This window comes from Oncorhynchus mykiss, chromosome 28 (assembly GCF_057628025.1).
Source record: "Oncorhynchus mykiss isolate SJ-2025 chromosome 28, ASM5762802v1, whole genome shotgun sequence".
NCBI lineage: Eukaryota > Metazoa > Chordata > Actinopteri > Salmoniformes > Salmonidae > Oncorhynchus > Oncorhynchus mykiss.
In genome coordinates this window covers 32,880,001-32,905,437 of record NC_143049.1, presented here as the reverse complement: position 1 = coordinate 32,905,437, position 25,437 = coordinate 32,880,001, and the positions used below count along the sequence as shown (strand labels likewise).

The 25,437-nt window shown below is 43.1% G+C and overlaps 1 protein-coding gene and 1 long non-coding RNA gene across 4 annotated transcripts in view; one reads left to right on the top strand and one right to left on the bottom strand.

Annotated features, from left to right (window-relative positions):
* The first annotated feature begins 206 nt into the window (after nt 1-206).
* The window catches only part of LOC110508983 (UDP-N-acetylglucosamine transporter), a 27,833-nt gene continuing 2,602 nt past the window's right edge, over nt 207-25,437 (top strand). Inside the window, exons 1-7 of one of the 3 annotated variants that reach the window (XM_090225130.1) lie at nt 2,478-2,687; nt 2,802-2,907; nt 13,323-13,599; nt 13,822-13,976; nt 14,151-14,273; nt 14,688-14,862; nt 17,778-17,896. In XM_090225130.1, coding sequence (XP_090081256.1) covers nt 2,905-2,907; nt 13,323-13,599; nt 13,822-13,976; nt 14,151-14,273; nt 14,688-14,862; nt 17,778-17,896 — 852 coding nt within the window. In that variant the 5' untranslated portion in view covers nt 2,478-2,687; nt 2,802-2,904. Of the gene's footprint in view, nt 436-2,452; nt 2,957-13,322; nt 13,600-13,821; nt 13,977-14,150; nt 14,274-14,687; nt 14,863-17,777; nt 17,897-25,437 lie in introns of those variants that run through there. The other 2 variants (XM_036966564.2, XM_036966565.2) reach the window with 2 other exon arrangements.
* Nucleotides 8,307-11,363, bottom strand: LOC110508984 (uncharacterized). The gene is made up of 2 exons (XR_002471382.3): nt 9,862-11,363; nt 8,307-9,112 (listed from the first exon to the last, which is right to left on the bottom strand). It is a non-coding gene; the product is annotated as an uncharacterized LOC110508984 (long non-coding RNA).

Genomic DNA, 25,437 nt, shown 5'->3' with positions numbered 1-25,437 from the left:
GCAAACCGTAGTCTGGCTTTTTTATGGCGGTTTTGGAGCAGTGGATTCTTCCTTGTTGAGCGGCCTTTCAGGTTATGTTGATATAGGACCTGTTTTACAGTTGATATAGATACTTTTGTACTTGTTTCCTCCAGCATCTTAACAAGGTCCTTTGCTGTTATTCTGGGATTGATTGGCACTTTTCGCAGCAAAGTACATTAATCTCTAGGAGACAGAACGCGTCTCCTTCCTGAGTGGTATGACGGCTTCGTGGTCCCATGGTGTTTATACTTGCTTACTATTGTTTGTATAGATGAATGTGGTTTTCATTCAGGCATTTGGATATTGCTCCCAAGGATGAACCAGACTTGTGGAGGTCCACAATTCTTTTTCTGAGGTCGGCTGATTTCTTTAGATTTTCCCATGATGTCAAGCAAAGAGGCACTGAGTTTGAAGGTAGGCCTTGAAATACATCCACAGGTACACCTCCTATTGACTCAAATTATGTCAATTAGCCTATCAGAAGCTTCTAAAGCCATGACATAATTTTCTGGAATTTTCCACGCTGGTTAAAGACACAGTCAACTCAGTGTATATAAACTTCTGACCCACTGGAATTGTGATACAGTGAATTATAAGTGAAATAATGTGTCTGTAAACAATTGTTGGAAAAATTACTTATGTTATGCACAAAGTAGATGTCCTAACCGACTTGCCAAAACTATAGTTTGTTAACAAGAAATGTGTGGAGTGGTTGAAAAACGAGTTTTAATGACTCCAACCTAAGTGTATGTAAACTTCCGACTTCAACTGTAAGTTAGCATTTCACTGTTAGTATACACCTTTCGTTTACAAAGCATATGACAAATAACATTTGATTTGGTCAACACAAAAAAAATGAATTTTGGGTAAACGTGTCTTTCAGTATAAACTGTAGCGTAACGGTCAAGCGGTTTGAACCTCTGGCCTACAGTTGATCAGACTAATATTATTATAGTAGTTATCTGATTGCTAACGTTTAGGTCGGCTGCTACAACATTTGTGTAAAGAGTTTTTGCTTGTGGCTGTCTGGAGTCATTTTCTTGTTTGCTAAAATAATATTGGATGGAAGTGGATGCGCCATGCCCGACCTGTGATTTCCGTGAATCTGATTGGTAAAGACACACACACTTTTATCAGATGGACATAGTGCGCGAGTTGACGAATGACGAAGGAAAGTCAGTCTAAAAACAGTAGGCCTACTTTGCCCATTTTCAAAATTTTTGCGTTAAAATTATTAAACCAAATTAAACACGTGCTGGGGTAAATGCCTGCTTACCATACATCACCCACTGGGCACACACTGGTTAAATCAACTTTGTTTTCACATAATTTCAATTAAAACCAACGTGGAATAGACGTTGAATTGACGTCTGTCTGTGCCCAGTGGGCATTGTCATTCATTTAGACTCATGCTTAATAATTCACAAAAAGGATTCTGTGTTCACTTACAAAGTATCTTAGTGAACACAGTGTGCAGTGTAATGCCTTTTGGGAATAGGTGTGTGAGTGTGTAACCGTTCAACTGTGTGTTCATTGGGTCCTCAGTGCTAAGCCACTGGAGTGAGGGAATGTGTGTTTACGTCCAGGGTTCCTATGAAGACAGTGGTTGTGTGTGTGTGTGTGTGTGTGCGCGAGTGAACCCATGTGTGTGTGTGTGTGTGTGTACGTATGTGTGAAGGGCGGCTTTCTGGCTACCCAGTGCTCTGACATCCCCACACCCTCCTCCCCTTCCCAGTATACACACACACACACACACACACACACACACACACACAGAGGGATTGTGTGGCCACTCCCCACTAGCAGCAGCTTGAGAGTGTCTACACAAGAAGGCTAGTGTGTTGTTGCGTTGTCACGTCTCTGCTCTGCTCTTTCAGCTTTAGCCCTTCTCCCTGCACCCACGTTACCTACTCATTTACCTAAAGCAGCAGCCGTAAAATACATGCCTGAAAGTAGATCCCCTTCATACGGGTCTTCACAAATATATCAATGGTAAAAAAAAAAATACATTAAAAGGTGTAATATGTAGAAATGCTCCGCCATTTCCTGGTTGCTAAAAACAAGCAATAGAGCAATAGAGTGTAGAACATCAATGTACTAAATCTAAACTAATATCTTAGTTTAGATTTATTTGTATTTTCAGTTGTTTGAAGCTGGTGTACAAAGCCGAAACCAAAAGACGCAAAAACTTAACGTAAGAACAGGAAGCATAGAAATCGCCCACATAGAACATATCTACAGCATCTTAGACTTGCTTTCAGTGCGAATTACAGATCTATAACACACATTTCTATGGTAATTTGATCAGGTTGCCCAAAAAGTTACACATTGCAGCTTTAAGGTAATAAGTACAGTCAATCAATCCCAAAACAGGTTAGTGAAGGTGCCGATGGGAAAATGCTAAACTGGATGAACAGGAAAAAGTCCTTCCAATCACATACACGTTTATTTGAAGCACTCAGCAGAAACCCGAAGACTGTTGCACGGGAGCCTGAATATAATTATAAAGTCCTTTGCATTGTGTTGATGTGGCGAGTCACAATTAGCTTTTTGAAAGTCCTATATCTTGAAAGCTTTATTTCTGAAATGCAAAACATTTTGGGACTGTATCAACAGTGGACTAATAGTTTTTGAGTGGATTTTTCCTTTAAGAGCTGTGCCTGCCTGTGAGTGAGCCTATGGCTGGCCCAGTCAGGATGCATAAACGTTGACAACTTTTCAGCAATTTGACCTAGCTCTTGCAATATTACTGAATTTGCTTCTCCCATCTGGCTCTCCAGTCACTGAGCGCTAACACATAGGAAGGAGTGGCATCCTGCCTCTCCAAGGGGACCTGGCTGATTTTACCTCCAGGAGCCACGTTGCCTTCTCAGCCGTCCTGCTATGGTTTGTCTTGTTTTATTGGTTGGGGAGTGTTATGAGTTGCTCAGAAAAGGTAGGTTGGATAAATTGGACATGTTAGTGAAAGCACATTGTGGTCTTTTCTTGGTCTTGAGACTAAGTGGGCTTTGGCTCTTATGTGTGCATGAGGTTCAGTAAAGGCATGGTCAGTAATATTAAGCTTTATATTTCAGACAGGCTAGTCCATTCATCTTGGTTGTCTTATCTGTATTTGGGCATTGTCAGTGTATTTGTATTAGTAGCAGTAGCGTGTAAAATCAGTGGTGAAGTCAAGCCAGAAAAAAAAGCCATATTACATAAGTATTAAGCCCCCTTGACTTTTTCCAGATTTTGTTACATTACAGCCTTATTCAAAAATGGATTAAATAAAAATAAATCCTCAGCCATCTACACTCAATACCCTATAATGACAAAGTGAAAACAAGTTGTTAGAAATGTTTGCATATTTATAAAAACATTTAAAAAACGATACCTTATTTACATAAGTATTCAGACCTTTTGCTATAAGACTCGAAATTGAGCTCAGGTGCATCCTGTTTTCATTGATCATCTTTGAGATGTTTCAATAACTTGGTTGGAGTCGACCTGTGGTAAATTCAATCGATTGGACATGTTTTGGAAAGGCAGACGCCTGTCTATATAAGATCCAACAGTTGACAGAGCAAAAAAAAACAAGCCATGAGGTCAAAGGAATTGTCCGTAGAGCTCCAAGACATGATTGTGTTGAGGCACAGATCTAGGGAAGGGTACCAACATATTTCTGCAGCATTGAAGGTCCCCAAGAACAAAGTGGCCTCAATCATTCTTAAATGGAAGAAGTTTGGAACCACTGAGACTCTTCCTAGAGCTGTCCGCTCGGCAAAACTGAGCAGTCGGGGGAGAAGAGCCTTGATCAGGGAGTTGACCAAGAACCTGATGGTCACTCTAACTGAGCTCTAAAGTTCCTCTGTGGAGATGGGAGAACCTTCCAGAAGGACAACCATCTCTGCAGCACTCCACCAATCAGGCCTTTATGGTAGAGTGGCCAGACGGAAGCCACTCCTCAGTAAAAGGCACATGACAGCCTGCATGGAGTTTACCAAAAGGCACCTAAAGATTCTCAGACAATGACGAAACAAGATTCTCTGGTCTGATAAATCCACAATTTAACTATTTGGCCTGAATGCCAAGCGTCACGTCTGGAGGAAACCTGGCATGTGTTTCAGTGGCAGGGATGTCTTTCAGTGGCAGGGACTTGGAGACTAGTCAGGGTCGAGGCAAAGATGAATGGAGCAAAGTACAGAGAGATCCTTGATAAAAACCTGCTCCAGAGTGCTCAGGACCTCAGACTTGGGCGAAGGTTCACCTTCCAACAGAACAACAACCCTAAGCACACATCTAAGACAACGCAGGAGTGGCTTTGGGACATCTTTCTAAATGTCCTTGAGTGGCCCAGCCAGAGCCTGGACTTGAACCCGATCGAACATTTCTGGAGTGAAGCAACGCTCCCCATCTAACCTGACAGAGCTTGACAGGATCTGCAGAGAAGAATGGGAGAAACTCCCCAAATACAGGTTGTAGCTTGTAACGTCATGCCCAAGAAGACTCAATGCTGTAATCGCTGCCAAAGGTGCTTCAACAAAGTACTGAGTTAAGGGCCTGAATACTTATGTAAATGTGATATTCCATTTGTTTATATTTTTGTTTGCAAAAAAATACAAAAATAAAACTGTTTTTGCTTTGTCATTACGAGGTATTGTGTGTAGATTGAGGATGGAAAAAAACAATTGAATCAATTTTAGAATAAGGCTGTAACGTAACAAAATGTGGACAAAGGCGTAGGGTCTGTATACTTTCTGAAGGCACTGTATATACAAAAGTATGTGAACACCTTTTCAAATGAGTAGATTTGGCTACACCCATTGCTGACAGATGTATAAAATCGAGCACACAGCCATGCAATCCCCATAGACAAACATTGGTAGTAGACTGGCCATACTGAAGAGCTCTGTGACTTCCAACGTGGCACCGTCATACGATGCCACCTTTCCAACAAGTCAGTTTGTCAACTGTAAGTGCAGTTATTGTGAAATGGAAACGTCTAGCAGCAACAACGGCTCAGTTGCAAAAATGGTAGGCCACACAAGCTCACAGAACGGGACTGAAGCATGACGCAAGTAAATGTCATCTGTCCTCGGTTGCAACACTCACTACTGCGTTCCAAACTGCCTATGAAAGCAACCTCAGCACAATAACTGTTCTTCGGGAGCTTCATGAAATGGGTTTCCATGACCGTGCAGCCGCACACAAGCCTAAGATCCGCATATGGAATGCCAAACATCGGCTGGAGTGGTGTAAAGCTCACCGCCATTGAACTCTGGAGCAGTGGAAACGTGTTCTCTGGAGTGATGAATCACGCTTCACCATCTGGTAACCTGTCGGACGAATCTGGGTTTGGCGGATGCCAGGAGAACACAACCTATCCTAAAGCATAGTGCCAACTGTAAAGTTTGGTGGCGGTGGAATAGTGGTCTATGCCTGTTTTTCATGGTTCGGGCGAGGCCCATTAGTTCGAGTGAAGGAAGGGAAATCTTAACGCTACAGCTTACAATGGCATTCTAGATGATTCTGTGCTTCCAACTTTGTGGCAACAGTTTGGGGAAGGCCCTTTCCAGTTTCTGCATGACAATGCCCCAAGCGAGGTCCATACAGAAATGGTTTGTTGAGATTGGTGTGGAAGAAACTTGACTGGCCTGCACAGAGCCCTGACCTCAACCCCATTGAACACCTTTGGGATGTATTGGAACATTGACTGCAAGCCAGGCCTAATCGGCCAACATCAGTGCCCAACCTCTCTGACGCTCTTGTGGCTGAATGGAAGCAAGTCCCCGCAGCAATGTTCCAACATAGTGGAAAGCCTTCCCAGAAGAATGGAGGCTGTTATAGCAGCAAAGGGGGGACCAACTCCATATTCATGCCCATGATTTTGGAATGAGATGTTCGACAGGCAGGTGTCGATACATACTTTTGGTCAGGTATTGTATTTGATCGTATACAAATGTGTGTATATATGTGTTGTGATAATTGCGATGTTTGCTCTGTAAATCCTGTTATATCACGGTCGCAAGGCATATGAACTATATGCCTAATGCCGAGACAATAAGAAGACACAGGGGCAGGTGTGACAACCTTTGCCCAGTGCAGTTCACAAAGCATATTGCATGTACAGTAACAGACATGACCTACAGCATGGTCAAGAAAGTTTGTTTCTGACATTTTCAGACCACTGAACAACTATTGATTTAGAACCATGGAGAGTTACTGCAAGTCGCAAAGAAAACAGGAGATGCCTCCACTATTCCAGCCCCATTTTACCTTAAACATTTCAACATCATCAAATCACCTATGCTTAGTCTAATACAGTGGCAACTAAAAGATATCAAAACATTTAGAGTCCAATCATCGTACGCTGAATAGGATGTGGCTGTCCAATGTGTCTGTGTGTGTCTGATGTGTGAGCGTTCTTGCAAGTAGAAAAAAACATGGAACTCTACTTGTAGAGAAACGCCAATACCATCCTCCTCTCTTTTATGTTGACAAATTGGTCTATGACTCTGTCAATCAATTCAAGTTGTTTCTGTCAATGACATATTTCTCTGTGGTAGGAGTGAAGCCAAATCCAAACTGTTTTCCCTTGACACTTTTTTTGGTGCGCCAGGACCATTCACAGTTGAGCTCAACACTGATTGGCTATTATTTTAAAGAAAAAATTATCAAGGGAGGCCAAATGCTTGTTGGCTTCCCTTGCATTCAATGCTACAGGCGGCAACAATGTCATACTCTTTACGACCAGACAGATAGATGGCATACAGAGACAGAAGGGCGCTGTTTCGCTCGCTCGGATGCTTTCTCTGGTGAGATACATTCAGCCTCATGCGAAGTGAAGGAAAATTATGAAAAACACAGACACAAAATATAAATTATTATTATTATAATTGTTTTTTTCTTGGTCAATGTTTTGGGGAAGCCCGGCTTCCCTTGGCATCTATGAATACACTCCACTGATTAGTAGGGTGGTATACACACTTAGAAAGGATAATGTAGGATAATATAGAAGTCTATGATTAAGTTCTGCCTCTCACTAGTTACTAGTTGTGTGATGTCTATTGTTCTGAATTACTGTTCGTTCAGAAGAGATTGATTGTTATGATATGTACATTGCCATTTGTGCCGGTATTTCAAGTTAACATGTTGTCTGTCCTGGTCCGACATCTGATTGTACTTTTGCCAAATGTTTCGCATGACAATTCCATAAGGAGCTGGCAAGAGAGCAGAAACACCAGATTGCAACCAAGCTAGTCTCTGTTCTATTTCTCATATCAAACTTTTTGGGCATTCAGCATGTGGCGGCTCCCGAGTGGTGCAGCAGTCTAAGGTACTGCATCTCAGTGCTAGAGGTGTCACTACAGACCCTGGTTCGATTCCAGGCTGTATCACAACTGGTTGTGATTAGGAGTCCCATGGGGACAATTGTCCCAGCGTCGTTTGGATTAGGGTTTGGTCGGGGTAGGCCGTCATTGTAAATAAGAATTTGTTCTTAACTGACTTGCCTAGTTAAATAAATAAATGTGTATTGCTTTCTTATGTTCCAGGGGTATGGGTTAGATCTCTGCATGCTGAAGGTATGTGTTAATAACTGTGTAAGGCCTCAATACAATTGATTGTTAGTCATCCCACATTGCGGTGGGGCCATAATTGCGAACATTAGAAAAACGTGGAATTTATTTGGATAGTCCCAAGTAGATGCTCTATAGAATGTCACGATATCAACAAACTATCTGTTAGAATACGGGTTAGGGTAAGAGTTACGGTCAGGGTAAGAGCACTCCAGTCTCATTTTCACCTCATTTAACACCTGATTTACTTAAGGCAAATCTCAATAGGTTGTCCAGGTAAGTCATGTAACAGCACATGTGTGCTTTCCTTCTTTCCTCTTTAGTTCCTCAAGAAAGGGCGAGGCTGATGACATCACCAATTCCCATCAGACCAACTCCTTGAACGCCCTACTCCTTTAAGTTTGTAATTGTGTCTAAATGCTTGAATGTTGTGCTGAAAATATACAGTACCGGTCAAAAGTTTGGACACACCTACTCACTCCAGGGTTTTTATTTTCTTTTTTTTACTATTTTCTACATTGTAGAATAATAGTGAAGACATCAAAACTATATTAATAACACATGTGGAATCATGTAATAAAATATATTTTAGATTCTTCAAAGTAGCCACCCTTTGCCTTGATGACAGCTTTGCACACTCTTGGCATTCTCTCAACCAGCTTCATGAGGTATTCACCTACCTCAATTAACAGGGAGTCACCTCAATTAACAGGGAGTCGAGGGAGACTCTGCCAACAACACAGGTGTCACGAGTGTTTACTTGTGTCACATGATACTCTTTTATTCAGAGGTCTTGCCTGACAAGCTGTGAAAATAGCAAGTGAACAGTGAATTCAATTATTTTTGGAAATCACTAAACCATTGCAATCACATTGCTTGACATATTATGATACCACCATTCCTCCTTCTGGTAGGTCCTGGCATCTGTTCATGATCAGGGAATCAGCCTGGCACCCAACTGTGCACTTTGTCTAACCGAAAAACAGGATCATCATCCCTTAATTACTAACATAATGTAGCTCAAGAAATATCAATCTTGTTTGGGAGATACTTTTATGCTTCAGAGATTTAGACTGACTGGGTCCAGATTGGAGTCAGGCCTGTGACGCCATTACACTATGTAACCAACTGTGACATATTCGCTATGGCCCTGAGTTGGTTTGGGTTTGTTGCTGCCATGTAGTACACTGTTATAGTCAGACATAAGTTAGCTAGTACCACAATAGCTGTGTCCAATATGTATTTGTGCCCTGGACATGGGTTGCACCTCAGGGGCTAATGTGACTGTTTCGTCCCAAATAAATAAATAAATAATACTGTTTTATTGTCACAAACACAAGATAGCTGCAGTGAAGTGTGTTGTTTTACAGGGTCGGCCATAGTAGTAGAGCGTCCCTGAAGAAAATTATGGTTCATTGCCATGCTGAAGGGCACATTGACCTTTTTCACCTTGTCGGCTTGGGTATTCGAACCGGCGACCTTTGGCCCCACACTCTAACCCAGGGGTGTCAAACATATGGGCAGGGCGTCCAATCCTGTAAAAAAAAAACATGAAATCATAATAGTAATACAAAACATTGTGGAGGGAAATTAACTAAATATACTTTAAAATGCCTAAAAACCAAATCGTAACTGTGTAGAAATAATAATGGACATATTGTCATACAGTTTCTTGACTGTCCAGCTCGCTAACAATCCGTAGACAGTCAGAGAGCGTAGAAAATGTTTTAGAAAATAATGGACCATTTTTTGCAAATTTTTATAGCAAGGGAAATATTTAAAAAATTCAGTCCGGGCCCTGTGGACCTCGTTGAAGACCGAATGCGGCCCCTGGGGCAAATGGAGTCGACACCCCTGCTCTAATCACTATAATTTATAGTGTCATGGAAATACCATGGCATCGCTAAAGTAGGCAAATAATTAGTAGGGAACAACTTAGCCATATTATGATGTTGTCAAATTGACTTTAGAGAGATGTCAATGTTGCCATTACTGTAACTAGTAAAGTTTGTCAAAAATAGCTAGCAATGGTAATGTTAGCTAGCTAAAATACGGTGGTCTCCTTAATCTTAGTTAGCTGGCTAAAGTTATACTGCCTCTAAAGTCAATCTGGCAACATCACAATCATGACTAAATGTTGTCCTACTAATTATTTGCCTTCTTTTGAAAGGTCATTGTGTCATCCAAGACTAATCCGAGTTGTATTGAGGTAGGCTAATGTTAGCCAGCTATGCTAGCTAGATACATAAACAGCAGTCTATGGTCTAGCTACCGATATACTCACCACCATTGGGGACCAACGAACTCCAAACACTTATACCGCATGGTAGGGTCCTTCAGCAGAGCACGCAAACAAACCATAGTTGGCGGTACATCCTGCTGGAAGCATGCATTGTCGAACCGGAGAGGGGTTTTGAACACGTTGGGGGCGATGAAACAACGGAGCCCCATTCAATGAAGGGAAGTGAAGTGGGCAGAAGAGCGATTTCCACGTGGAGCTTGGCAAAAGGGGGCATGAATTGTTGACAATTGTAATCCAAACCTCACCTTAATTTACTTGCTGTGACTCACTCAGGTTCCAAACTCTGTGTCAGACAATATTGACTTCATGACCAAAATGATCCTATTTACACTTTGTAGTCAATTTTAACACTAGGATAAATGTTTCACTCATATCGATGACACATGGGCTGTTTCCAAAGTGATTAGTTGGTTTTTAGAGGCAGTCATTCTTTAAACCTCTAAATTCAAGGTTTACTTTTGTTTCCTTTTATTTGGTCTGTCTCAAGTGTAGAGTGCCCATAATGCATTATCATCGCATCCTTGACTAGACTACTTATTAACGTTGCCTTAGACAAAATCCATAAGACTAGTTTTCACTTATAGAACTAAATCCCAAAGTATTTGCTTATCCGTTTCACATATGCCCATGTGCTTTTACGGAGAAAATATAAAGGAGATCTGTACAATATCCAAGTAAATGCCAATTGAGAAAAAAGCTCAAACAAATGCAGCTTGTGTATTGTCCAGGTTCAATGTTTGACTTGGCTGAAGTTGGCTAGCTAGCTTGTAAGTGACAAGAACGTTATTGATTCTATTTAGAACGAACAACCACTCCTTTTGCATAGCTGGAATGGAAAAATAATTATTGACTTGGTCGTGCCTGTAGCAACGTGACCAAAATAACAAACAAGCAGATTTTTATCTGAACTATATCTTCTGGTGGAAGAATGAAATTGTATGAATTGACTTTATCAAAATAACATTTCAATGAAAATATGTAATTCATTGCTATTTTAATGTGTTGGCAACAGATTTCTAAAAACAACAAGGCATACGAGGCAGTGTTATATCTTGAATACAGTCCCAGGTAAATGGGTTGACAACACCATTTACCTGTGAGTGTACTCATGATACAGCACTGCCTATTGTATTACTTATTCTCAAAAGTTCTGCCTACAATAATTTCTTGATTCAACGGTTAGAGTGAATTCGAAATAAGTAGGTCACTTTTTACATTTCTGTCTTCTGTAACCTCTTTCAACATCTAGCCCAACACATGATACCTTTCTGAAATACTCTAAATGTTTCCTAATCACACAAAATTGAATTGTCATTGGGGTACAATTAGGACTGTAATAATGGTGGCCCAGTGCAGTGGATCCCAAATGTAAACTGGATGTCTTTCCTCCATTGGAAAAGCCTATAACACTTTACCACTGTAGCTACTCCATGCTGTCCTACTTTAGCTTAGCCTCGTCGGAACCATCCTGATCTTGCGAGCTTACATTCTGTTTCACAACATGGATACAGTTTGGCCACAGCCAGCCTGTTTAAGCCCCTCCCTTCCGTTCACCGTGTGTCCGGACCAATCAGTGTCCTCTGATAATATGTGGAGGTGGTTTAGTTGATGACAACCAGTGGTATAAAGTACTTAAGTAAAAATAGTTTAAAGTACCAGTTAAGTATTTTTTGGGAGTATCTGTACTTTACTTTACTATTTATATTTTTGACAACTTTTACTTCACTACATCCCTAAAGAAAATATTATACTTTTTTACACATTTTCCCTGACAACCCAAAGTATTAGTTATATTTTGAATGCTTAGCAGAACAGGAAAATTGTGAAATTCACTGGCTATCCTTAAATTTTAAAAACAAGAAAAGGGTGCTGTCTGCTTTGCTTAATACAAGGAATTTTAAATTATTTATACTTTTACTTTTGATACTTAAGTATATTTTAGCAAATACATTTACTTTTGATACTTAAGTATATTTAAAAGCAAATACTTTTAGACTTTTACGCAAGTATTATTTTACTGGGTTACTTTCACTTTTACTTGAGTAACTTTCCATTAAGGTATCTATATTTTTACTCAAGTATGACAATTGGGTACTTTTTCCACCATGATCAGATTTAAACCGTTTAAGCCCCTCCCTTCCGTTCACCGTATGGCTGGACCAATCAGTATCCGCTGATAATCTGTGTGGGTGGTTTAGCTGATGACAACATCGAAGTCGAAAACCATAACAATAATGAGGAGCAAATGCAATGAGATAACAATGAGGCCAGAGATAGCCAGACTTGTAAATTGGGCTAAGGAACAGAAGTTGGGTTCTCTGAAAAACACAAACAATGCGTGCTCTGCAAGCCATACAGTGGATGAAGGTGCGCCAAGAGCATGGTGAATGGATAGACATGGTTATGGACAGAAAGGAAGAAGGAGCCCCATGCGACTGGGGTCAAGAATTGTGACTTGCTTTCCTCTCCAGAGCAGCGAGCCCTTGAAAGGAGTGGTATTAAGTCTGTGACATCCACCGTTTGGTGGATGTCGTGGAGAGGTGGAGAGCGTGGTGAAACTGAGAAGATACTGTCTGTACTACTGAGTTTTGATGCAGAGTCTTTAACAGATAAAGTCAAGTTACGATGTGTCAGTTATCCCGTGAGAGCTTTTGTCCCGAATCCAATACCGTGTTTTAGGTGCCATGTGGAAGCAGTGTGTAGGAGGGAGATTTTTAGATGTGAGATGTGTACAGGAGGACATGAGACAAAGGAATGTGTAGTGTCGTTGGGAAACGTGTGTGTGTGTGTGTGTTTTTATTTTTTTATTTTTTTATTTTACCTTTATTTAACTAGGCAAGTCAGTTAAGAACAAATTCTTATTTTCAATGACGGCCTAGGAACAGTGGGTTAACTGCCTGTTCAGGGGCAGAACGACAGATTTGTACCTTGTCAGCTCTGGGATTTGAACTTGCAACCTTCCGGTTACTAGTCCAACGCTCTGACTCACATGACTCAACCTTCACCTCCCGAGCCAATTGGGAAGTTGCAGCAGTGAGACAAGATCGAAATTAGGGAGAAAAAGTTCCTCAAGGAGGGGGTGGCACCATACGGAGACAAAATGATCATGACTATGTTGCTAGAGATTAATGTAACAGAAGAATAGAAACAAAGTAGATTCATCGCTGTAATGTGCCTTTGTACGCGCCAGTCTGTTGGTAGCTCTGCCAGCCTATGAAACCAGTAGGTTGATCAGTTCTAATTATTCGTTTTGGTCAAACAGGGTGAAAATGATCTTCTCCAAGCTGCAAACCGTTCTGCAGCTTTGCGAAGCACATGTGCATCAAGTACAGAAGATGCAAGTTAGACATCCGACAAAAACAACATATAGCGAAACGCATGTGCATCTGCTGGACTTATGGCGTAACACAGCCTATCTCACTGTCTATCTATCTCTCCCACAGCCTAAACCAGGCCTTTCACGCCTGGCCACATCCCCTGACTCTATGGAGGCATCCCACCTCGTTTCCATGTCATCGCCCCTTGTCTCCCCATCCCAGTCACGGCTCAAGTACATGTCCCTGGGTGTGCTGGTGCTGCAGACCACCTCACTGGTGCTTACCATGAGGTACTCGCGCACACTGCAAGGCGAGGGGCCCCGCTACCTAGCCTCCTCAGCCGTGGTGTTGGCCGAACTGCTTAAGATCCTCATCTGCCTGCTGCTCATCTTCTATGACCACAGTAAGTCTAGTGATCTAGCTGGCTGGTTGGCTGTCTATCTGTCCGTCTGGCTAGCTGTTCATCTGGCTGTCCGTCTGGCTGGTTGGCTGTCTGTCTGTCTGTAACACAGTCATTGGATAAACAATGACAGCAGAGATCATGCTCCTACAGTATCTTTGTCTTTCTATCTCTGTCTTAAGCTTCATTGTGTGACCGTTCAATTTCTGTCTGTCTTTCTGTCAGACTTCAGTTTTCTTGTGTTGAATCGGGTGCTGAAGGAAGAGATTCTCAACAAGCCCATGGAGACGTTGAAGCTGGCCATCCCATCCGGCATCTACACACTCCAGAATAACCTTCTCTATGTCGCCCTGTCCAACCTGGACGCTGCTACCTACCAGGTGAGAGATGTGACACCCGTGTGTGTGTGTGTTTGCATGTGCGTGTGTACTGCAACATGTATAAGGGGAACAAATGGAGGGACTCATTATAAGGTGAACACTCAGGGCCTTCATACTCCATTTCATGTCCAATTTCGACTGGCATGAATTTAAATTGATATTGTCCCCAACCAGGTGACGTACCAGCTGAAGATCCTGACCACGGCCCTGTTCTCAGTATCCATGCTGGGGAAGAGACTGGGGCTCTACCAGTGGCTGTCCCTGCTCATCCTCATGACTGGTATCGCTCTCGTTCAGGTAACAAGGCTAAACACACCCGACAAGTCAATAACTCATCATTCCTGTTTGCATGGGGTTTTGTCCAATTAGTCATTGATCTTCGATTATCCACATTAGGGAGGCAGAAGTCTAAATTGTTCTAAAGTTCACAGGTTTTTCAGGATAATTTGAATAAATCAGTGTTATCATGATGTCCAGGAAAAGTTTATTGAATTTTTGCACGGGTTCCTCTCTTGTTTTCTTCCTAGGTTTTGGCCTTTCTAGGGAGTTTTTCCTAGCCACCGTGCTTCTACACCTGCATTGCTTGCTGTTTGGGGTTTTAGGCTGGGTTTCTGTACAGCACTTTGAGATATCAGCCGATATACGAAGGGCTATATAAATACATTTGATTTGATTTGGTTTCCCATACTGATGTAGTGTTTGTCTCCACAGTGGCCTTCGGAGTCTCTGGATGGGCCAGCTCCGACGCCTCTGTCTGCAGGCTCCCAGTTAGTTGGTGTGATAGCCGTACTGATAGCCTGCTTCTCCAGTGGCTTCGCTGGAGTCTACTTTGAGAAGATCCTCAAAGGGACCAAGCAGAGTGTGTGGGTCCGCAACATCCAGCTAGGTCAGCATCACTGGAACCTGTTGGTTTGTTTCTGTATGCTTGTTTGGTTCATTGACTCATTTAATTCTACATAAACGGTACTCTTGGTATGTGTGAATATCTTTCCACTTTCTCTATAGCGATTACACCATTTATGGTCTCTCCGTGTAACGTGTAAGCTCTCCCAGAGCTTCTAAAAAAAAAGTTAAATCATCGACTTCAATAAATCGAATGTATTCTCACAACAGTATAGCAACTTTAGGTTGCTAGCCCTTGTAATTCCAATCCTTAGGCAATGTCCTGGTGCCAAAATCGTGGTCTTAAAACCATAAACGATTGGGCTAGACAGTACCCCCGCCCAAAGGTGCGGACTCCGACCGCAAAAACCTGAAACTAGATGGGGAGCGTTAGGGTGGGTAACTAGCGTCGGTGGCGGCTCCGGTGCAGGACGTAGCACCCGCTCAGACAGCAGATCCATCCATGGAGCCGGGCTGAACGCCGTGCCTAGACTGAGCACCGGCGCAGAGGAAAGCTCTGGCCATGGCACCGGCTCAAGAAGCTCCGGGCCGTGGACCGTCACTGGAAGCTCCGGGCTGTGAACCGCCACTGGAAGCTCCGGGCTGTGAACCGTCACTGGAAGCTCCGGGCTGTGAACCGTCACTGGAAGTTCTGGACTGTGATCCGTCGCTGGTGGTTCCGGGCTGTAGACCGTCGCTGGAGACTCCGGACTGTACACACGCACTGGTGGACAAGTGCGGGGAGCTGGCACAGGTGGCACCGGACTGATGACACGCGCTTAAGGGCGAGTGCAGGGAGCCAGCACAGGACGCTCCTCAAAACGCCTGCGCTGCAGCATACTCTTAGCCAACATCTCTCTCCGATATTCTTCTCTCTCAAATTGCTCCGTCGTTTCCTAGACATTATCTGGCTCTCTCCTCGGCTTGGCCAACAGCCCCTTGTGCCCCCACCAAAAAATCTTGGGGTTTCCCTTGGGCTGTTTGTGGCCGCGGACCCAGGTGTCGTCGCTGTCCTCCCTTACTCCTCGGCGACTCCCGCCAAGGAAGGGTCTCGCATCCACCTAGTATTTCCTCCCATGTCCAACTCTCCTTTACCACCTGGGCACGCTGCTTGGTCCTGCTTTGGTGGGATATTCTGTCACGATCGTTGTATAAGCGTGAGTAGAGTTCCACATTTTATCAATAGTGAACTTCAAATAACAACAAAGATATAATGAACGTGCAATACATAGGCACTAACACAAAACAAAACAATATCCCACATCCCATGTTCAGCAACTAAGTATGATCCCCAATTAGATGCAACGAATATCAGCTGCCTCCAATTGGGAACCCACACACTAACATAGAAACATAATACCTAGAACCCCCCTAGTCACGCCCTGACCTAAAACACCATAGAGAACCCCGAGGGCTCTCTATGGTCAGGGCGTGACAACTATACAAGCATGTAATTATAAACCATGACAAGCAATGGAATGCTTGACAATTATTTTAGAGTCCTCCCTTAATTAAAACCTCACCCAATTTCTCTCTTTCTCTCTTTCTTTCTCTCTCGTTCTCTCTCTCTCTCACACACATATTGATGCACACACACACACATGCTCACACACTCAAAATCACCATACAGTCACCATACTTTGCTTCTACCATTTTGAATGTGTAAACTTTTGTGTCACTTTTACCCCTGATTACATAACTATCACCAATATCCCTGCACATTGATATTGGTACTGGTATTGACCTTATAAATAAATAAAATAAAATGGTATTTGTCACATGTACCAAACACACACATGCTCACACACTCAAAATCACCATACAGTCACCATACTTTGCTTCTACCATTTTGAATGTGTAAACTTTTGTGTCACTTTTACCCCTGATTACATAACTATCACCAATATCCCTGCACATTGATATTGGTACTGGTATTGACCTTATAAATAAATAAAATAAAATGGTATTTGTCACATGTACCAAATACAACATGGTGTAGACTTTACTGTGCAAAGCTTACTTACGAGCCCTTTCCCAACAGTGCAAAAGCAAAAACATTTCTAAATATGAAAAGGAAAAAGTAAGAAAAGAAGAGAAATAGAAGAAGAAGGAAATAGTAACAGAATAATATACCAACAACGAGGCTGTATACAAGGAGTACCAGTACCGAGTCAATTTGGCAGGGTTACGAGGTAGTTGAGGTAATATCTTCATGTAGGTAGGGGTAAACGTGACTACGAAATCAGGATAGATAACAAACAGAGTAGCAGCAGCGTATGTGAATAATGTGAAAGTGTGTGTGTGCTGTGTCAATATGCATGTAGTGTGTGTGTATGTGTGGGTAGAGTCTAGTGAGTGTGTCGGTAGTCTTTAGAGTGTGTGGGTAGAGTCTAGTGAGTGTGTGGGTAGAGTCTAGTGAGTGTGTGGGTAGAGTCTAGTGAGTGTGTCGGTAGTCTTTAGAGTGTGTGGGTAGAGTCTAGTGAGTGTGTGGGTAGAGTCTAGTGAGTGTGTGGGTAGAGTCTAGTGAGTGTGTGGGTAGAGTTTAGTGAGTGCAAGAGAGTCCAGGTAGCCATTTGATTAATTGTTCAGCAGCCTTATGGCTTGGGGACACAAGCTGTTCATGAGCCTTTTGGTCCCAGACTTGGTCCTCCGGTAGAAGAGAGAACAGTCTATGACTTGGGTGGCTGGAATATATAGTGTGTTTTGTATTTCTCCTGTGTATTTTATCTAACTCAGCATTGATTCCGTGCTCTTTTTAGGACACTTTTCTATATATTTCCATTTTTGTTATATTGAATACTGCATTGTTGAGGAAGAGCTTGCAAGTAATCATTTTACTGTACTGTTTACAGCTGCTGTATCCTGTGCATGTGACTAATAAATGTTGATTTGACCTCTCTCTCTCCCTCCCTCTCCTAGGTTTGTTTGGCCTGGTGTTTGGTCTAATGGGAGTGTTTGTGTACGACGGAGAGAGAGTGAGGGAGTCCGGAGTGTTCCAAGGCTACAACCCACTCACCTGGACTGTTGTGGCCCTGCAGGTAATGTACATATGCTGAAGTTATAGTTATAACTCAGGCCATACAAATGGATGTGTTTAATGGATGTATCATTACGTTTTTGGAAAGTGAGGCAAACGAGCAGAAAAAAAGTGGACCCCCTTGTAAAAATACAATAACAATAAAATAAACCTGAAGGCACCTGAAGGTACTGCATTGCCGAAACGTTGGTTATTAGGTTTATCCAAAATTATATATAGAGAGTTGGCCTAATGTGGTTTCTGTCTGCACGTTCTGAGAGCACCACATTCTCCTCCATTTATTTTTTTATACATTTTTTATTGCACCTTTATTTAACCAGGTAAGCTAGTTGAGAACAAGTTCTCATTTACAACTGCGACCTGGCCAAGATAAAGCAAAGCAGTGGGACACAAACAACAACACAGAGTTATACATGGAATAAACAAGCATACAGTCAACAACACAAAAGAGAAAAAAAAGTCTATATACAGTGTGTGCAAATGGCGTGAGGAGGTAAGGCAATAAATAGGCCATAGTAGCGAAGTAATTACAATTTAGCAGATTAACACTGGAGTGATAGATGAGCAGATGATGATGTGCAAGTAGTGATATTGGTGTGCAAAAGAGCAGAAAAGTAAATAAAAACAATATGGGGATGAGGTAGGTAGATTGGGTGGGCTATTTACAGATGGACTATGTACAGCTGCAGCGATCGGTTAGCTTCTCAGATAGCTGATGTTTAAAGTTAGTGATGGAAATGTAAGTCTTCAGCGATTTTTTTCAATAAGTTCCAGTCACTGGCAGCAGAGAACTGGAAGGAAAGGCTGCCAAAGGAGGTGCTGGCTTTGGGGATGAACAGTGAGATATACTGTACCTGCTGGAGCGCGTGCTACTATCGTGTGTTGTTATCGTGACCAGTGAGCTGAGGTAAGGCGGAGCTTTACCTAGCATATACTAATAGATGAACTGGAGCCAGTGGGTCTGGTGACGAATATGTAGCGATGGCCAGCCGACTAGTGCATACAGGTCGCAGTGGTGAGTGGTGTAAGGGGCTTTGGTAACAAAACGGATGGCACTGTGATAGACTGCATCCAGTTTGCTGAGTAGAGTATTGGAAGCTATTTTGAAGATGGCATCGCCGAAGTCGAGGATTGGTTGAATAGTCAGTTTTACTAGGGTAAGTTTGGCGGCGTGAGTGAAGGAGGCTTTGTTGCGAAATAGAAAGCCGATTCTAGATTTGATTTTGGAATGAGATGTTTGATATGAGTCTAGATGTCACGGCCGTCAAAAGAAGTGGACCAAAGTGCAGCGTGGTTAGCGTACAGTTCTCTTTTTATTTAAAGTGTCGCCAATAAAACAAGAAACGAAAAACAACCGTGAAGCTTACAGGGCTATAGTGCCATTAACAAAGATAACTACCTAAGTATGGTTAGGTAGGAGGGTAAAAGGACTACCTAAGTATGGTTCCCAATCAGAGACAGCGATAGACAGCGGTCCCTGATTGAGAACCATACCCGGCCAAAACATAGAAATAAAGAAACATAGAAAACAACACATAGAATGCCCACCCCACATCACACCCTGACCTAACCAAATAGATAAATAAAACGGCTCTCTAAGGTCAGGGCGTGACACTGGAAGGAAAGTTTACAGTCTAGCCAGACATCTAGGTATTTGTAGTTGTCCACGTATTCTAGGTCAGAACCGTCCAGAGTAGTGATGCTGGACGGGCGGGTGGGTGTGGGCAGCGAACGGTTGAAAAGCATGCATTTGGTTTTACTAGCGTTTAAGAGCAGTTGGAGGCCACGGAAGGAATGTTGTATGGCATTGAAGCTCGTTTGGAGGTTAGTTAACACAGTGTCCAAAGAAGGGCCAGATGTAAACACAATGGTGTCGTCTGCGTAGAGGTGGATCAGGGATTCACCCGCAGCAAGAGCGACATAACTGATATATACAGAGAAAAGAGTTGGCCCGAGAATTGAACCCTGTGGTACCCCCATAGAGACTGCCAGAGGTCCGGACAACAGGCCCTCCGATTTGACACACTGTCTGTGAAGTAGTTGGTGTTTTTTTAATTTTTTTATTTATTTTACCTTTATTTAACCAGGCAAGTCAGTTAAGAACAAATTCTTATTTTCAATGACGGCCTGGGAACAGTGGGTTAACTGCCTGTTCAGGGGCAGAACGACAGACCTTGTCAGCTCGGGGGTTTGAACTCGCAACCTTCCGGTTACTAGTCCAACGCTCTAACCACTAGGCTACCCTGCCGCCAGGTGAGGCAGCCATTTGAGAAACCAAGGCTATTGAGTCTGCCGATAAGAATATAGTGATTGACAGAGTCGAAAGCCTTGGCCAGGTCTATGAAGATGGCTGCACAGTACTGTCTTTTATCGAAGGCGGTTATGATATCGTTTAGTACCTTGAGCGTGGCTGAGGTGCAGCCATGACCAGCTCGGAAAACGGATTGCACAGCGGAGAAGGTACGGTGGGATTCGAAATGGTCAGTGATCTGTTTGTTAACTTGGCTTTCGAGGACTTTAGAAAGTTAAGGCAGGATGGATAGAGGTCTATAACAGTTTGGGTCTAGAGTGTTACCCCCTTTGAAGAGGGGGATGACCGCGGCAGCTTTCCAATCTTTGGGGATATCGGACGATACAAAAGAGAGGTTGAACAGACTGGTAATAGGGTTGCAACAATGGTGGCGGATAGTTTTAGAAAGAGAGGGTCCAGATTGTCTAGCCCAGCTGATTTGTACGGGTCCAGGTTTTGCAGCTCTTTCAGAACATCTGCTATCTAGATTTGGGTAAACGAGAAGCTGGGGAGGCTCGGGCAAGTAGCTGCGGGGGGTGCAGAGCTGTTGGCCAGGGTTGGGGTAGCCAGGAGGAAAGCATGGTCAGCAGTAGAGAAATGCTTATTGAAATGTTTGATTATCATGGATTTATCAATGGTGACCGTGTTAACCTAGCCGCAGTGCACTGGGCAGCTGGGAGGAGGTGCTCTTGTTCTCCATGGACTTTACAATGTCCCAACATTTTTTGGAGTTAGAGCTATAGGATGTAAATTTCTGTTTGCTAAGTGATAATTGACACTTAAAAATTCCTTAACCAGGGCGCTGTACTGCAGCGCCAGCTGTGCCATCAGAGTCCCTGGGTTCGCGCCCAGGCTCTGTCATAACCGGCCGCGACTGGGAGGTCCGTGGGGCGACGCACAATTGGCCTAGCGTCGTCCGGGTTAGGGAGGGATTGGTCGGTAGGGATCTCCTTGTCTCATCGCGCACCAGCGACTCCTGTGGCGGGCCGGGCGCAGTGCGCGCTAGCCAAGGTTGCCAGGTGCACGGTGTAGCCTCCGACACATTGGTGCGGCTGGCTTCCGGGTTGGATGCGCGCTGTGTTAAGAAGCAGTACGGCTGGTTGGGTTGTGTATCGGAGGACGCATGACATTCAGCCTTCGTCTCTCCCGAGCCCGTACGGGAGTTGTAGCAATGAGACAAGATAGTAGCTACTACAACAATTGGATACCACGAAATTGGGGAGAAAAAGGGGTAAAATTCAAAAAAAATAAAAATAAATCCCTTAACCAACAGTGGAGTTCAAGAAGAAAATATTTACCAAGTAGGCTAAAATAAAAAGTAAGAATTAAAAGTAAGAATAATAAGAATAACAGTAACAAGGATATATACAGGGGGCAACGGTACAGAGTCAGTGTGCTGAGGTACAGGCTAGTTGAAGTAATCTGTACATGTAGGTGGGGGTGAAGTGACTCTGCATAGGTAACAAACAAACAGCAAGTAGCAAAACAGTCTATAACTTGGGTGACTGGAGTCTCTGACAATTTTATGGGGTTTCCTCTGACCGCCTACTATATAGGTCCTGGATGGCAGGAAGCTTGGCCCCAGTGATGTACTGGGCCATTCGCACCACCCTCTTTAGTGCCTTACGGTCAGATGCCGAGCAGTTGCCATACCAGGCGGTGATGCAACCGGTCAGGATGCTCTCGATGGTGCAGCTGTAGAACCTTTTGAGGATCTGGGGGCCCATGCCAAATCTTTTCAGTCTCCTGAGCAGGAAAAGGTTTTGTTGTGCCCTATTTACGACTGTCTTGGTATGTTTGGACCATGACAGTTTGTTTGTGATGTGGACACCAAGGAACATGCAACTCTCAACCCACTCTAGGATCCAGTTGCAGAGGGTGGTGTTTAGTCCCAGGGTCCTTAGCTTAATGATGAGCTTCGTGGGCACTATGGCGTTAAACTCTGAGCTGTAGTCGATGAACAGCATTCTCACATAGGTGTTCCTTTTGTCCAGGTGAGAAAGGGTGGTGTGGAGTGCGATTGAGTTTGCATCATCTGTTGGGGCGGTATGCGAATTGGAGTGGGTCTAGGGTGTCCAGGAGGATGCTGTTGATGTGAGAGCCACGGGGTGGTAAACATTTAGTCAGGTTACCTTTGCTTCTTGGGTATAGGGACTATGGTAGTCTTCTTGAAACATGTAGAAATTACAGACTCGGTCAGGGAGAGGTTAAAAATGTCAGTGAAGACACTTGACTGTTGGTCTGCGCATGCTTTGAGTACACGTCCTGGTAATCCGTCTGGCCCAGCAGCTTTGTGAATGTTGACCTGTTTAAAGGTTTTGTTCACATCGGCTACCGAGAGCGTTATCACACAGTCATCCAGAACAGCTGGTGCTCTCATGCATGCTTCAGTGTTGCTTGTCTCGAAGCAAGCATTAAAGGCATTTAGCTCGTCTGGTAGGCTCGTGTCACTGGGCAGCTCGCGTCTGGGTTTGCCTTTGTAGTTCGTAATAGTTTTCAAGCCTAGCCACATCCGACGATCGTCAGAGCCGGTGTCGTAGAATTCAATCTTAATGCGGTATTTATGCTTTGCTTGTTTGATGGTTCATCGGAGGGCATAGCGGGATTTCTTATAAGCGTCCGGATTAGTCTCCCACTCCTTGAAAGCGGCAGCTCTAGCCTTTAGCTTAATGTGGTTGTTGCCTGTAATCCATGGCTTCTGGTTGGGATATGTACGTACAGTCACTGTGGGGACAACGTCATCGATGCACTTATTGATGAAGCCGAAGACTGAGGTGGTGTATACCTCAACGCCATTGGATGAATCCTGGAACATATTACATTCTGTGCTAGCAAACAGCCCTGTAGTGTGGCATCCGCGTCATCTGACCTCTTCCATATTGAGTGAGTCACTGGTACTTCCTGCTTTAGTTTTTGCTTGTACGCAGGAATCAGAAGGATAGAATTGTGGTCAGATTTGCCAAATAGAGGGTGGGGGAGAGCTTTGTGTGTGGAGTAAAGGTGGTCTAGGACTTTTTCCCCCCTGGTTGCACATGTGATATGTCGGTAAAAATTTGGCATTTTTTTATTTTCTTATGGCCTTAAAGAGTTGGTTGAGAGCGGTCTTAGTGCCAGCTTTGCTTTGTGGTAGTAAATAGACGGATACGAATAATACACATGAGAACTCTCTCAATACCTCGAAACTTCTTTAATATTAGACATTGCGCACCAGCTGTTATTGACAAAAAGACACACACACCCACCCCTCGTCTTACCAGAGCTAGCGTCTCTTTTCTGCCGATGCATGGAAAATCCCGCTAGCTCTATATTGTTTGTTTCTTCGTTTGTTTCTTCGCCACGTCTCGGTGAAACATAAGATGTTACAGTTTTTAATGTCCCATTGGTAGGTCATCAATTTAATTGTGTAACGATTGCACGTTAGCAAGGAGAATGGAAGGCATTGGGAGATTCACCTCCTGCTTCTCAGAAGAATCCCCAATCTGCGTCCCCTTTTCCGGCGTCTTTTCTTCACCAAAAGGCGTGTTCCAGTGAAAGCAGGATATCCTTCTCGTCGGACTCGTTAAAAGAAAAAGTTTCTTCTAGTCCGCGGTGAGTAATCGCTTTTCTAATGTCCAGAAGTTATTTTCGGTCATAAGAGATGGTAGCAGCAACATTACGTACACAATCAGTTAAAAAATAAGTTACACAAAATGCAAAAAAAATAACAAAATTGCACAATTGGTTGGGAGAATGTAAAACATAAGCCATGTTCTTCGGCGCCATCTTTTCAATACAGCTAGCCTTCAACATATTGTTATAGCCTACATATTCTTACCTCTTTGTTTATTGATATCCATTGAATTGTGTCCATTTTCTGCTTTAGAAAGATTTGCACAAATATGAAAAGATAGATGGTATCATCATAAAACAATATCAATGTAAATCATACAAGCGACAAACCTTTCCTTTTCAGTTAAGTGCCTGCACCTGCTGTCCTTTCAAATTCAAATCCAAATGTTTCAGTTGGGCTGTTAGGTTCCTGCAAGAACCCCACCAACTAAGGAGGTTCCTTGATGAACCCCACCTCCTATGGGGTTTTTGGAATAACCTTTTGGGGGCCATTTTCAGTGCCGAGAACCCTAAGGTACTTCAAAGAACTTTGAGGATGTCAGAAGAACCCTTGTTTTTAGAGTGTAGTGTATGCTCATTTTTAGAGTTGTGGTGTAGGCTACCTTTGATTTATTTTATATTATAAATGTTGTTCCTTTGACTGGATGTATTCAGTGCAGTATTTACCCTAACATTGAGCTCATGAATAATGGTATAATATACGCTTTTAATTTAGGCTATAGGCTACATGTTGTCTTTGTTGTTCTGTTGAGCAATTGTGCACCTGGCCTCTCCGCTGCCATGGCTATTCCTCTTAAATCTGGTGGAGTCCCAGGAAAAGACAGACTACAAACTATTGTTGGACAATTATTTTGACTTATTTTCTTTAGTTTACTAATATCCTATTGGAGGGGAGATGCATGCTTGCTCTTGCTTGCTCTTGCTTGCTGAATGTAAAATAGGCTACAGCATTTACGGGTGGGAAGTTGGAAAGGAGAAGCCTATATTTTCCTATGGTAGGCCTAGGCCTAGATTAACACCGGGCTACATCATGACAAAACAGGCCTACACCATATGAGTGGCCTGCTAATGTACCTTTCTGAACATTCTAAACTGTCGAGTATAGACCCACACTGATCCAAATGGCTGTATAAGCAGCCTTAAACTGTAGGCCTATGCAGTTATTTTGGCCTGAAACAAAACAGGACATGTGAACTGTTATTCAAATTAGCCTACATCACTGCAGTGTACAGACTATGGACAATACTTGCATATTCACTTAATAACAATAATTGATTCCTCATTGCACTGTGTTGTTGTAGCCCAGGTATAATACTTTTATTGTATAAAAATGTAGGCTAAGGACTAATCATTAGTGGAGCTTTGCATGCCCAGGGACCACAGAGCGAGCACGTTGATAGGTAAATATTTAGCCGATAGTCTTAATATTTACCTAGTGAATGCCTAATATCTAGCTAATATTTAGCTTCTTACTTTGGCTACAAGTCACTAGCCTCTCTTATCCAAGCGGTTCACATGCACAACAGGCTGTATAGGCTGCAAGCCTCTCCGAAATAGGCAATTCCTTGTGAAATTCCCAGGAACCACTTTAGGCTACAAAAGCTATTTTTCTACTAGGCCTAATAGTTTAATCGGGGAAAGAA